Source organism: Perognathus longimembris, chromosome 7 (assembly GCF_023159225.1).
Source record: "Perognathus longimembris pacificus isolate PPM17 chromosome 7, ASM2315922v1, whole genome shotgun sequence".
Taxonomy (NCBI): Eukaryota; Metazoa; Chordata; class Mammalia; order Rodentia; family Heteromyidae; genus Perognathus; species Perognathus longimembris.
The window spans coordinates 70,769,356-70,783,462 of record NC_063167.1 but is presented as its reverse complement, the minus strand read 5'-3'; the positions used below and the strand labels follow the sequence as shown (position 1 = coordinate 70,783,462).

The window sequence follows — 14,107 nt, the reverse complement described above, 5'->3', positions numbered from 1 at the left end:
TTTCTTCATTACTTTGTGTCTGCCTAGGCCAAGCCCTTGAGCTCAGTTGTCTTCATTAAGACCCCACTTAGCCAAGAGATGGTCATTTTTCTTTCATAAGTAAAGGAAAACTAGCAGGTTAGTGACTTTGCCCAAGTTTATGATTTTTTGTGTGTTGTATGCCTGAACTGGGGCTTGAACTCAGGGCCACCTGTTTTCTTTGAGGATTTTTTGCTCAAGGCTGGAACTCTTTCAATTGACACAGTTCCACTTTCGGCTCTTTGCTGATTAAATGGAGATAAGAATCTCCTGGATTTGTCTGCCCTGGTTGACTTTGAACTGAGTTCCTCTGACTTTAGCCTTCTGAGGAGCTAGGATTACAGGGGTGAGCCATCAGCATTGGGTTATGGCTTTCAAAGAACCACACCAGAAAGTCAGAACCCGGAAGATCAGCCCACATCCTAGTGTTATTTTATCATCTACTGTGTTTTATTTACTCCTTGAGACCCCTTATTGAGAAAACCATTTCCCCTTTAGCAGGAAATGAAAATGTACCTTGAGGTTGGTGAACTCCAAAGAGTATAGGGTAGGTAAGGGTGCTTCTGAGATACAGTCAGCGTATGTACAGGTGAAAAGAACAGTGGCTCACTGGGAGACATCTGGTCTGTGTCTGGAGGCTGATGCTCTTACCCAGCACCTTCCCCCTGTCCTGGGACCATGCCACCACCTTCCTGCAGGTGGCGCTGTGGAGCTCCCAGTGAAACGGCAGCTGGAAACAGAGCTGCCCCAAGCCATTTCCTCTCATCCTACCCCAGATTAGGCTTTGCTTTCCAAAATCCTCATCCTGAAGATGCTCGTGCTTTCTACAGCGTTACATAGCTCATATCTCTGTCTCTGGAAACTTCCTCCAGGGACTTGAGTTTCCTGGATTTCTATCCTCTGTGCCTGGGGTGAGCCCTCGGAGGTGGCCTCTGTGTGCAGTCACCTTCCATGCGCTCCCAGGTCATGACACCAGAACAGCAGGGACATGCCCACAGCCGTGGCCTGTGATAGTGGCACGTGCCTGAGAGGGAGGCTGGGGGCACCCTGGCACTGGCAGGTCCCATCCCCCCAGAGCCTCTTGTGCTCCCCGAGTGCCGGTGTAGACGCCCAGGAACTGTCACAGCCTCCTGAGGTTCAAGGAGCAGCCTTGGAGGCTCCAGCTTTTTGCAGGCTACTTGGAGATAAGAGTCTCAGGTTCTTGTTCAGGCTGGAACCTGCGGCCCTCAAATCTCAGCTTCCTGAGTAGCTGGGATTACAGGCCAGAGCCACCAGCACATAGCTATACCTCTATCTCTTGACTTAGGGAAAGGGGGTGGGAGCGAAGCAGTGTGCCCACTCCCAGCAGGTGAGCACTGCCCTCCTGGCACACCCCAGCCTGGCATGGGGCAGTGCTCTTTCGGTAGTGGATGCTGCTTTATTGTTACAGTCGGTGCCCTAATTGGGGTTAGTATTTCACACTGGCACCGTGCAGAGTTAGGGGCTGGTGAAGGATATGGGAAGCTCTCAGCCCACTGAAGACTGCAGAACCCCAAAGCTTAGACTTGTCTCTCCCCCAGGCTCACCACCTGCTGAAGGTCACCCCCCAGGTTTTGTGGGGGAGTTGGAGGAGGGACAGGTGACCTCAAGTGCCCCTTAGGGGGCACTGTACACTGGGGGAGGGGGTCACTCTAAGTCAATGAAGTTGGTTTTGTGGACTTCTTGGTTGGGTGTGGGACCCTGGGGTTCTCATAGTTCAGGCTCGGTGGCACCAACCTAGCGTGGCAACTCCTTCCTGCCACGGCCATGTGGATGTTTCCCACATTGTTCTCAGTCCATACAAAAACATCAGCATGGGCAGCCAACGAGGGCAGGCCTTGAAACTGGCACACACCAGTGATGCTGAGGGCCGTGTGCCCTCGTTCTAGAAGGGGGTTTGCCACACCTGCACATGGGGCCTTGGGAGGGGTTTGGGCTAGGCTGGTGTGGCCTTTTCTAAAGTCATACGCATGCATGGGAGAGGGAAGCCCAGAGACTATGGACCCCCCCCCGGAGGGTGGTCCAAGGGAACAATCCAGCTCTGGGGGCCGGAGCTCCCGACTGACCCCTGCTTGCCCCCCAGACACAGGCTTTGCGGTGACGGCCATCTCAAGGACACCCGGGGTGACCTACGGCGACTCATTCGACCTGCAGTGCATCATAAAGCCACACTACCCTGCCCGTGTCCCGGTGTCGGTGACATGGCGCTTCCAGCCCGTGGGCACCGGGGCCTTCCACGACCTGGTGACCTTCACGCGGGATGGCGGGGTCCAGTGGGGGGACAGGTCCTCCACCTTCCGCACGCGTACTGCCATTGAGAAGGCTGAGGCAAGCAACAGCGTCCGCCTGAGCGTCAGCCGGGCCAGCGACACGGAGGCGGGCAAGTACCAGTGCGTGGCGGAGCTGTGGCGCAGGAACCACAACAACAGCTGGACACAGCTGGCCGAGAGAACCTCTAACCTGCTGGAGATCCGGGTGCTGCAGCCAGGTGGGTGTCAGCAGAGGCGTGGGGCTGCAGATGCGCGCTGAGGGATGCGGGGGCATGGGGGGGGGCACAGGAGACACATGTTGGGGCATGCTCATGTCAGGTGACAGGAGACAAGAGCAGGGGAGTATGTGTGAGCCCCACCCATGGCCTCCATGTGCCCCTCCCCTGATGGCCCAGCCCAGCCCAGCGCCCTCCTGCACTCATTGGCTGCTGCTCTGGAACCATTTGGGGGCAAAGTTGTGGTCCTCAGAGCACTTCACGCTGCACCCTCCCAGGACACCATCTGTTCCCAGCATGGCCCAGCAGTGCCTTGCTGTGGTATCCCCTCCCTCCCTCCCTCCCTCCCTCCCTCCCTCCCTCCCTCCCTCCCTCCCTCCCTCTCTCCTCTTTCCCTTTCTTTGTACCAGTACTGTGGCTTGAACTCAGGGCTTCACGCTCTCCCTTAGCTCTTAGGTTGAAGGCTGAACCTCAACCACTTGAGGCACGCCTCTAATTCCAGCTCCTGCTGTGGATTAGAGATTAGAGTCTCAGGCTGTTTCTGAACTGGGATCCTCAGGCCTCAGCCTCCTGAGTAGGGTCTTGTGGTTTTGAACATGGGGACAAGCCGTGGTTGGCCTGGGACTTAGACTTTCCCTGGTCAGAACTGCCACTTGCCCTTGGAGGCTGGGATGTGCCAAGGCAGGCGCCCCAGGCTCAGGGGCCTCCAGAGTACTCGCACACTCCCTTAAGTGTTACTGTCTCCTTTATTAATTATATATTGAGCACTTAATGTTTTCCAAGAAGCTTCCTGTTTTGTGTGTATGTGTGTGCGTACGTGCGTGTGCATGCTCCATTACTGGGGTTTGAACTCAGGGTCTGGGTGTTGTCGCTTAGCTTTTTTGCTCAAGCCTGGCACTCTGCCACTTGGGCCACACCCGATTCTGACTTTTTGCTGGTTAATTGGAGATTATGTCATGGACTTTCCTTTGAACTGGGGTCCTCACTCAGATCTCAGCCTCCTGAGTGGTTGGGCTGACGGGTGTGAGCATGGGTGCCTGGCTCGTCCTCTCCCTGCGTGTGTGTGGGTGCTGGTGCTCTCCTGTGGCCTGGGGCGTTGGAAGCCTTGCGGGCTGGCCGGGCTGGAGGTGGGTCCCGTCCTGCTGGGGCTTAGCTGCTGCCAGAAGGCAGCCTTGGCTTCTAGTGTCCTCACCTCAGATCTGTAGTGATGGGGAGGGTATGATTTGAACCAGGTGCCTTACTGAAAAGCAGTTGGGTATGAGAATCTCTGGCTTGTACTGGACACCTCCTGTGCCATCACCTTCCAGGATGTTAGCAAATCACTCATTAATAACTTAAGTTTCTTTCTCACCACGCAGTGCCAAGAGGGGATGTAGAGTGATCCAGTTTGCAGATGCCCCTGCTACCACAGGTTATGTCAGGGAACAATAGCACCCGTGGCCCACAATTAAGAGGTGGAGCAGGATTTAAGTCTGGCCCTGGGGTGCAAGGTCTTAACTTTATTCTGTTATGTACTTGAAGCAAAGCAGTACATTTTTACTTCCATATTTTAATTTTTTTTGTACTGGTACTGAGACTTGAACTCAGGGCCTCATGTTCTCACTCGGCTTTTTGTCTCAAGACTGGCACTCTATCACTTGAGCCACATAAGCAAGTCAAAGAAAATGCCCTCGCTGACCCAAGCTGCTGGCTTAGCATGAAGGCCATGGGTTTGGCAGCGCCCAGAGGGTCTTAGATATTCACCTGACTCCCCATCGCACCACCCCGTCCAGCAGAATCCCCCCACCAGCAAGCGGAGGCTATCCTCCTGGAAGCTGTTTACTGCTCTGTCAATCTTAATGTGCAATATTTAATAGCCAGACCAAGAGATGGTCGTAAACATTTGGAAAACGAGGGCTGACATTCCCTTATTGCTTCTCTATTAACGACGTATAATTGGAGAGTGTTTCTGGAACTTGAGGAAATCAGCAGGGAACAAGGTAATGCTGGCGTGCAATTCAAAAGAGGAAAGAACGGTTTGCAGTTAAGAATGCAGATCAGGTGCTGTGGCTCACACCTGTAGTCCTGGCTCCTCAGGCGAGTGGGACCTGAAGATTGCAGTTCAAAGCTAGCCTGGGCAGAAAAGTCCATGAGACTCTTATCTCTGGTTACCCACCAAAGAGCTGAAAGTGGAGCTGTAGGTGAAGTGGTAGAGCACTAGCCTTGAGCAAAAAAAAGCTAAGAGGCAGTGACCAAGCCCTGAGTTCAAACCCCAGTACTGGCACAGAAGGGAGGGAGGGAGGAAGGGAAGACAGCCAGGATTCAGAGCTGTGGGGGAAGGCGAGGTCGCCTACAAGGCCCTGGCCACAGACGATGGCTGGTCCTCCCTGGCTTCTGAGTTGGGAGCAGCCATGAGCTGACCATTCCTGAGTCAGGCCTGCAGCACATCTCGGTGCCTCTCTCCATCCAGCTCTGGTCACTTCACAATATGTTCACATGAGAAGGGGGGGTGGGGAGCGCTTTGAAGCCCATGACTCTTTGGTTCAGCCTGAGCCTGTGCCTGTGCCTGAACTAGAGTTGGGCCATGGGAGGCCGTTACTGTAGCAACAGAGGTCTCCTTAGTAACTGCTGCAAATAGAACCTGGCCCCAGTGATACATTTCAAAGTGCTTTCTACTCTTTACCAAACAATGCGGTTTGGGGGTGAGCACCAGCTAATGCCAGTGGTGTGGTCTGCCCCAGTCATCCGCCCCCTGAAAGCAGTGGGAAGGGGCTGGTGGGAAGGAGCCGGTGCTCTGATGTCGCAGGAAGTAATTGCAAAGCCAACTGGCCAAGCTGTGGCCAGCCGCCCAGCTTGGAGGGTGGAGCCTGGCCCCAGGTCTCAAGGTGCCCTGAAGGACTTGTTGTGTGTGGAAAGGAGGGGGGATAGAAAGTCAGAATCCTAGAAGGTTGTGGTTGTGGGCCTTCTCGGTGAAGGGGTTTATGTGCTTTCTGTGTGGTTCTTTGTTTTTCTTTATTTTTGTGTGTGTGTGTGCCTCGTGATCTCACTTGGCTTTTTAGCTCAAGGCTGGTACTCTACCACTTGAGCCACAGCTTTTTTTGCGGGGGGTGGGGGGAGTTGATTGGAGATAAGAGTCTCACAGGGTTATGCCCAGGCTGGCTTTGAACTTCGATCCTCAGCTCTCACCTCCTGAATAGCTAGGTTCTTGTCTCAGAATTCAAAGTTCTTCATGAAAAGAGTCTGTCCAGCAGCTGGAGATGTGTCCTCAGAGCTGCTTTTGCATGAAGGTGCTGGGTGCAGAGTGCAGCCACGCTTTAGCCAGCTAAAGACTGCATCCATCCAGAACATTCTCCAGGGTTGCTGGGTATCAGGCCAGAGCTGCGAAAAGACTTGACTCCTGGGACTCTGCGCCTGGTGCTGTGTTGTTTTTTGTTTTTTGTTTTTTTTTGGCCAGTCCTGGGGCTTGGACTCAGGGCCTGAGCACTGTCCCTGGCTTCTTTTTGCTCAAGGCTAGCACTCTGCCACTTGAGCCACAGCGCCACTTCTGGCCGTTTTCTGTATATGTGGTGCTGGGGAATTGAACCCAGGGCCTCATGTATACGAGGCAAGCACTCTTGCCACTAGGCCATATCCCCAGCCCCTGGTGCTGTGTTGTAAGCAGGCCAGCACTGGCGGGGGTCACAGCCCAGGAGGTGCGTCCTGGGTCTGGATGCAACTTCTGCTCCTGTGGCATTAGGAAAAGAAGTCCCAGCTGGACACGCTAAGTGCTCACGCCTGTAATCCCAGCTACTCAGGAAGCTGAGATCTGAGGACAGAGGCTCAAAGCTAGCCTGAGCAAGTCTGTGAGATTCCTAGTGCCCTCCCTCAAAAAGCTGGGTGTGGCTGCCACCACTGTTTGAAGCAGGGATGAGGTCTGGGCAGGATTATGCTGTAGCTGTGTGGCTCCGAGTGGCCAGGGAATGAAAGTGGCCAGGGCCTATGCCAGGGGCAGTACCAGGTAGCAGGTTCCAAACCAGGAGTGGGGTGTCGTACTTTAGGGCCTGGACATCCCTATGTCCCCTCTGCCCCCACTGACCCATGGGGGCCCCTCAATGACCCCATACCCCCCGTGCCCCCCTCCGTGTCCCTGCTGACCCCCGTGTCCCCCACATTCCTCCACATCCCCACTGACCCCCGTGTCCCTGCTGAATCCTGTGCCCCCCCGCCCCATGTCCCCACTGAATCCCATGTCCCCCCGCATTCCTCCAACATCCCCGCTGAACCCCGTGCCCCCTGCATCCCCCCACGCCCCCGCTGACCTCCGTGTCCCTGCTGAACCCTGTGCCCCCTGCATCCCCCCACGTCCCCGCTGACCCTCCTGTCCCCTCGCCCCGTGGCCCCCCGCCCCCTGTCCCCGCTGACCCGGCTTACCTGCTGATCCCCGTGCCCCCCCGCCCTGCGTCCCCGTTGACCCCCGCGGCTCCGCTGACCCCCCACGACCCCCCGCCCCGTGTCCCCGCAGTGACGAAGCTGCAGGTGAGCAAGTGGAAGCGCACGCTGGCCGTGGTGGAGGGCGGCTCCATCCAGCTCAACTGCTCGGTGCGCGCGCAGACCAGCGCGGATTCGCGCTTCGCCGTGCTGTGGTACGTGCACCGCGCGGCAGACGCCGATGGCAAGCTCATCCTCAAGACCACGCACCGGGCCGCCTTCGAGTACGGCACCTACGCCGAGGAGGCGCGCCTGCGCGCGCGCCTGCAGCTCGAGCGCCTGGCGGCCGGCGGCCTCTTCAGCCTCACGGTGCACCGCGCCGAGCTGGGCGACAGCGGCAGCTACTACTGCCACGTGGAGGAGTGGCTGCTCAGCCCCAACTACGCCTGGTACAAGCTGGCAGAGGAGGTTTCGGGACGCACGGAGGTCACCGTCCGGCAGCCAGGTGGGGCGGGGCGGGGCTCTGCATGCCAGGGGGCGGGCTCTGCGCTGGGGTGTTGGGGGCGGCAGGCTCTACGGTCGTCCCAGGGCGGGGAGAAGCTGCTGCCCTTCACAGTGGTCCAGCGCCCGCGGTGGGGCTGCCGGCTTTAGCTTAACCCGCCCAGGTCTCTGCTTCCTGGCCTCCACTACCCTCCAGCCATAGCTGAGTAAGTCGCGAGGCAGGCCTCACACGGAAGCCGCCGATCCGCAGCTGATCCATTCGGCCCCTGCCGCCCTCCCGAGGCTCCATTGTGGGGCCCCACGGCCCGTGCGAGCAGACCCACAAGTCCGGATGTGGCTGGCCACTGCCCCTCCTCTCCTGAGGACGCTGCCTGTCCATGAACCTTGCTGCCGAGGCTGGCCTTCAATTGCGGTCCTTCTTCCCTCGGTCTCCCGAGTAGCAGGGACGGTGGGCATGAGCCGCCAGTGCCCGGCTTTGAGTTTGCTCCTCTTGGGAGATGGGGTCCCACACGCCCCTCCGTCAGCCGTGCCCCGTGGCCTGCGCTCACCACGTGGGCTGTGTCAGGACAGGGCACGAAGCATAGGGCCCTAAGCGTTTGTGCTGCCTGTGTGGGGCAGTGGTGGGAAGGCGCCTGTGACCCCCGCGGAAGAGGCCCCTCTGGCCTCTGGCACTCTGGCCCTTGCCCCTCTGCGCGAGCCTGCTCACGCCCCGCCCCCGTGCATGTGCATCCGCCCCGCCTCTCCGCGCGCACGCGCTCACATCCCGCCCTCTCCACAGACAGCCGCCTGAAGCTGAGCCAGGTGCACGGCAATCTGTCGGTGCTGGAGACACGGCGGGCGCAGCTGGAGTGCGTGGTCCTTAACCGCACCAGCTCCGGGTCGCAGCTGGCCGTGGAGTGGTTCGTGTGGAAACCCAACCAGCCTGAGCGGGAGACGCTGGCGCTCCTGAGCCGCGAGGCCACCTTCCGCTACGGCCCTCAGGCGGCCAAGAACCGGCTGCAGGGCCGGCTGCACGCTGAGAGCCCAGCCCTAGGCGTGTACCGGCTGCAGGTGGACAACGTGGCTGTGCAGGACAGCGGCACCTATGGCTGCCGGGTGGAGGAGTGGCTGCCCGGGCCCAGCGGCGCCTGGTACAAGCGCGCGGAGGACACCGCGGGCCCCACCGCCCTGACGGTCCTGCGGCCAGGTGAGGGTTGTGGGGGAGACTAAGGGCCCTGGGGCTGGGGGCGGGGTGAGGGGCAGCGCCCATGGCTCCCTGCGGGGGCGGGGTGTGGTGGGGGTGGCCGTTCCCCCACAGGATTCCGTCAGCTCGCAGGTCACCTGCAGGGTCGGGTACAAGCATTTGTGCGCAGCAGCACTGCGCGGGCTTCCTTGTGCTTGGGATATTGTAAGACTTTGGCCTAAGGTGGTTTGAGTTCTGGTTGTTTTGTGTCTGTGTGTGTGTGTGTGTGTGTGTGTGTGCCAGTTCTGGGACTTGAACTCAGACTCTCTAGCTCATTTGCTTGCTAGGCTGGTGCTATACCACTGGAGCCACAGCTCCACTCACAGCTTTTTGGTGGCTAGTTGGAGATAAAAGTCTCACAGACTTTCCTGTCTGGGCTGGCTTTGAACTGTGATTCTCCTGAGTGGCTAGGATTATACTGGTGTGAGCCCCGGTGCATGGCTGGAACTTCTCCTTGGCTATCTGCACACCCCTGCACACGGCCTCTTGTGCTCATGTGTGGACATATGATGCACGTTTTGCTTGTGTGAATCCATAGTTCAGCCCCTCCTCTCTGTCCCGTGTCCAATCCCACCAGACACCGCCCTCCAAGTGGACTCGGTGGTCCCCAACGCCACCGTGTCAGAGAAGGCCTCCTTCCAGCTGGACTGCAGCATTGTGTCCCGCTCCAGCCAGGACTCCCGCTTTGCCGTGGCCTGGTATTCCCTAAGGACTAAGGCCAGGGGGAGAAGGGGCAGCCTTGGTATGGAGAGCGAAGAGGAAGAGGAGGAAGAGGACATGGAGGAGCAGGACAAGGAGCCAGAGGAGCCCGCAGAGCGGACAGTGCTGCTGAGTGTGGGCCCAGACGCTGTCTTCGGCCCTGAGGGGGTGCCCTGGCAGGGCCGGCTGCGCTTCCAGAGGCTCTCGCCAGTGCTGTACCGGCTCACTGTGCTGCAGGCCAGCCCCCACGACGCGGGCAACTACTCCTGCCGCGTGGAGGAGTGGCTGCTGGGCCCACAGGACTGGTACCGGCTCACAGAGGAGGAGTCTGCCCCCGTCAGCATTCGAGTGCTGGACTCTGGTGAGTCTGCTCCTGGGGGAGGGTTGCAGCCCCAGCGTTCATGTGTGCTTGTTTGAGAGGGCCAGTCCTGGGCTTGAGCTCAAGGACTGGGCTTTGTCCCTGAGCTCTTTTGCTCAGCTAACTCCACCACTCGAACCACAGTGCCATTTCCAGTTTTCTGGTGTTAATTGGAAATGAGAGTCTCACAGACTCTCCTGCCTGGGTTGACTTTGAACCATGATCCTCAGCTCTGAGCCTCCTGAGTAGCTAGGATGAGAGGTGTAAGCCACAGTGCCTGACTGCCCTGGGCAGTGGAGGGGAAAGCAGAGCAGGGCGAGAGTACTGCCGTGCACAGAGCCATGGGGACGGGTTTCTGAGCATGGGGGGCCCAGAGGTGAGCTGGCAGCTCCAGTTTCCAGAGAAAACTGCAGGCTCTGAGATCTGAGAGGCCAGGAAAGCACTGGTGGCTCTATTGAGCCCCCTTGCGGCCCCCATCTTGCAGCCCCAGGCTGGTGTCAGTGCCTGCCTCCCTCACTTGCGTGTCACAGTGGCATTGGGGTTGACATCATGTATCTGGAGTCGTGTGTCCAGCGCCTGCAGCGAGTAGGGCCGTGTGCGATGCCACAAGAAGGGTGAGAGGTGGAGACAAGTGCAGGGAGACAGGTGTCACACTGGTTTCCATGGTGGTGCTAGGTGTGGTCAGGTCACAGCCAGCTTGTCTGTGGGATGGGCTCACTGCCATGGGTGGGGAGGCGTGGCCCAGAGCAGGGCCCTGTGGGGAGTGTGTGTGGCTGGGCGTGGTTGTCCGGCCTCATGGACCTGGGTCCTGTGTCCTCTCTAGGCCCCACGCTGCAGTCTCTCATCTGCTCCAACGACGCACTCTTCTACTTCGTCTTCTTCTACCCATTCCCCATCTTCGGCATCCTCGTCATCACCATCCTGCTTGTGCGCTTCAAGAGCCGGGGCGCAGGCCGGAGCGCAGATGGGAAGAACGGGGTGCCACTACTATGGATCAAGGAGCCACACCTCAACTACTCCCCGACCTGCCTGGAACCCCCTGTGCTCAGCATCCACCCCGGGGCCATAGACTAACGGGGCCCAGTGGGGCCACCAGACAGCGTGCGCACCCATCGCGGCCGCTGAGGAGATGTCACTTGCAAAGCATCCCTGTGACACCATCACGGTGTGACATACCTGATGGCATCCGGTGGTTCTGGTCATCATCGCCGTCGGTGCCATGTTGGGACCCGGCCACTGTTGCTTCCTAGTTTGGGGTCTGTGTAAGTCCTGATGGCTCAATGGCATCATGTAGCTCTGGTGACACCATGCATCGCCAGCACTGGGCCTTTGCCACGGCTCCTTCTAGACCCTTCCATTTCTTCTTGGGCTTCCACAGTGCAGAGAGCAGATCCAAGACCACTCACAGCACAGGGGTGTGGTGACTGGCATCACCAGGGCCTTCTGGGACCTTCTGGGTTTGCACACTTGAAAATGCCATGCCAGAACCAATACACGCCCAAACACTTTGGGGTTGTTTTTTTTTTCCTATCTTAACAAGACTTGAAAACTGTGTGGCAAGGCCCTGCATGGCAAGGCCCTGCGTGGCTCATCTCTCTTTGGCTTGAACACAGGAGCCGCTCTGTCCTGGGGATGAAGCCTTGTTCTGCTTCCAGGAACTGCAGGGCGAACCCTGCAGTACATCAGGACCAGTGGCACCCAGCCAGCTGTTGGGGAGCAGAGTAGCGGGGGGGGTGCACCTCATCCTTGCTAAAAAAAAAATGAGAGCCACCAGGAAATGACCGCAGACTGTGGGTCCTATGCTCCAGCGACCATGAGTGCATTTGATCAGAGCTGATGACTGGAAGAGACGCCAGGCAGGCTAACTGGCCAGTCTATGCAAGTGCAGCCTCCACCCCAGGGCCGAGCACGGGGCTCTGTCCTCAGGTGCTTTGCCAAGCTCAGAAAGAGACTGCCAGGGCTGGGCCCTGGCCCATGCCGCCACTGTACAGTGTGCTGTGAACAGATGAGGGGCCGCCTTCCCGGTGGCAGAGCGCTATGTTTCCAACCCCACCCCCCCCACTGTCCCCAGAGACACTGCCGTCTTTCTTACTCCCTGAGTCCCTATCACCATGTCTCACTGCCCAGAGAGCACGGGCTGAGGGAGTCCTCCATGATCCTAGCCAGGGAGCCAGGCGCACACCTTCCATCCAGCACGCAGGAGGCAGAGTGGGGAGGTGCAGAGTTCAAGTCCAGTGCGGGCTCCATAGTAAGGCCCTATCTCTAGAAAAAAAAGAGAAGAGGAGGGTGGGAGGGCAGTAGGTTCTGGTCAATGCCTCAGCTCTGTAGGGAGCACTGTTAGGGGAGGCAGGTCCTTCCCTTTCCTCCCTTTTTTTCCCTTTGTGCTGATACTGGGACATAAACTGGGTACTGTCGATTAGCTTCCCTGCTCAAGGCTTGCGCTGTACCACTTGAGCCACAGCTCTGCCGCCAGCATTTTGCTGGTTCACCGCAGATAAAGTCTTTTAGATTTTCTGCTCAGTCTGACTTCAGACTGCAATCCTCTGATCTGGGCCTCCGGTGTCCTGGTTTTAGATTCTGTGCCCCATGTTGGGCAAGGTGCTTTGGGCTCTCCCAGAACTTCAGGTGCCCCCTGGAGGGATGGGTGAGGCCCTTCCTGGGCACGTGCGCCCCTCTCGTCCACACGGCACAGCCCCATGGGCTTCCATTTGGGAGGAAAAGGAAAGACTTCTAGAATGAAGTCTGAGGAGTCCAGTAGAGCCAGATCTTGAGAGTAGACTTGAGGGGCTCCAGGGAGGGGCGGGGGTGCTGCACAGAACGCTTTTGCCCTGCTGGCTCATTTCAGGGGTGCAGGCTGGGGGGAGGAGCAATGCGACTCAAGACAAGGACAGCTCTTCTCTTTCCTGCCTGAGTAAAAAGGTACCGTGGCTGGAATGAGACCGCAGGTCGTCAAGCCTGTAACAGTGTGGGAAATCTGAAAGGAAAAAAACCCAAATCCAGTATTTTAGTAATTGCGCGTCTTTTTTCCCTGTCTTCTCTATGGGGCTGGGGAAAAGAGGTTGAGCTTTTTAAGCTTTCTATGAACATTGGTTCTGTAAACATTTCTGTGGAAATGTGACGTCCTGACGGTGGTGGCGCCCCCTGGTGGCTGCGTGGCTGCCGTGCTCGCCGTCCACCCGAGCGAGCGAGAGAACCCAGTGGCATTTGTGAAGACCTGCAGCGTGCTGTGTGCAGTGCAGCTGTGCTTGTGCCCCGCACCCCAGGCGCTTTCCGAGGCCTGCCCGGGACACAGAGATGACCCAACCGCACCCCACTTTCGCTGGGGTGCTTCCGTAGCAAGTTTTCATATTCTTTACAAACAATGGTTTCTCTGCAGTTGATTATTGAAAAAAAAAAAAAAAACGGGGTAAAAAAACCCAGTCGTGGTAGAGAGCTGTTGTTTTTTGTGTTTTTGGTTTTTTTAAAAAGGAAAAACTATTTGTAAGATGTTGCACTAAAGCGTTTTTATATAACCTCAGAGAAGTGTAGTAAATTATCTTGACAATACTTGCGTGTCCTGATGTTGGCCTGTTCCTTCCACTGAGTGAGTGCCCAGCACTTTCCCTGTGCTTCCTTGTCTAGATTTCTGCCTTAGCGTTGGCCTGCTAAGACCCACACTCAGCTCTCTTGTTAGGCTGGTACTCTACCATTTGAGCTGTGCCTCCAGCCTAGTTTTTTGCTGGTTAATTGGAAGTAGAGTCAGATTCTTTTGTGTGGACTGGCTTTGACCCTTAGCCCTCTGATTCTCAGCCTCCTGAGTAGTTAGAATTACAGGCATGAACCTCTGGTTGTCTATTAGGTATCGTTTGCCAATTTTTTTCTCCCTGTGTGCTTTCTGTTAGGAAGTACATTTTTAAAAAAAGGAGGTGGGAATCAAGTGTGATACAGAAAGATTCCCTTGGGGAAGTCCATCCAGTGTTGAGAAATGAATGTTTTCCCATGAGGTGTCCAATGAAAATGGCGAAGTTTGTGAAGGGTGCAGGCAGGCGGGGCCTTGCTCACTGTGGTGACATTCTAAGCTTTGTAAGTATTTCCAGCCAGGCACTTGTGGCTCTCGCCTGTAACCTAGCAGCTTAGAGGCTGAGATCAGAGGATTGTGTCAAAGCCATCCGAGGCAGGCCGGTTCTGGAGCTGCTGCTGGTGTGCAATACTGCAAATGTACACTGGGTGTCACTCTTGCACAAGAGACTGCCCAGCTGTAGCTCCTGAGGAGCCAGGCCAGGCATGGGTGGGGCGTGGCACCCTGGTGCAGAGGTCTCCCTGAGAAATACATTCCAGCCAGCCCCACCGGCTCCTTCCTGCTTGTCAGCCTAACTACTCAGGAGGCTGAGATCTGAAGAGCGCAGTGCAGAGCCATCCCAGGCAGACCAATCTGAGAAAT

General features: G+C 57.3%; 1 protein-coding gene across 4 annotated transcripts in view; it reads left to right on the top strand.

Annotated features, from left to right (window-relative positions):
* Igsf3 (immunoglobulin superfamily member 3) overlaps positions 1–13,521 on the top strand; it is a 54,601-nt gene extending 41,080 nt beyond the window's left edge. For 3 of the 4 annotated variants that reach the window (XM_048351854.1, XM_048351851.1, XM_048351852.1), the window contains 5 exons: positions 2,120–2,524; positions 7,002–7,412; positions 8,187–8,594; positions 9,208–9,690; positions 10,511–13,520. In XM_048351854.1, coding sequence (XP_048207811.1) covers positions 2,120–2,524; positions 7,002–7,412; positions 8,187–8,594; positions 9,208–9,690; positions 10,511–10,761 — 1,958 coding nt within the window. In that variant the 3' untranslated portion in view covers positions 10,762–13,520. Of the gene's footprint in view, positions 1–2,119; positions 2,525–7,001; positions 7,413–8,186; positions 8,595–9,207; positions 9,691–10,510 lie in introns of all 4 variants that reach the window. The other variant, XM_048351853.1, reaches the window with a different exon arrangement.
* Positions 13,522–14,107: the final 586 nt, after the last annotated feature.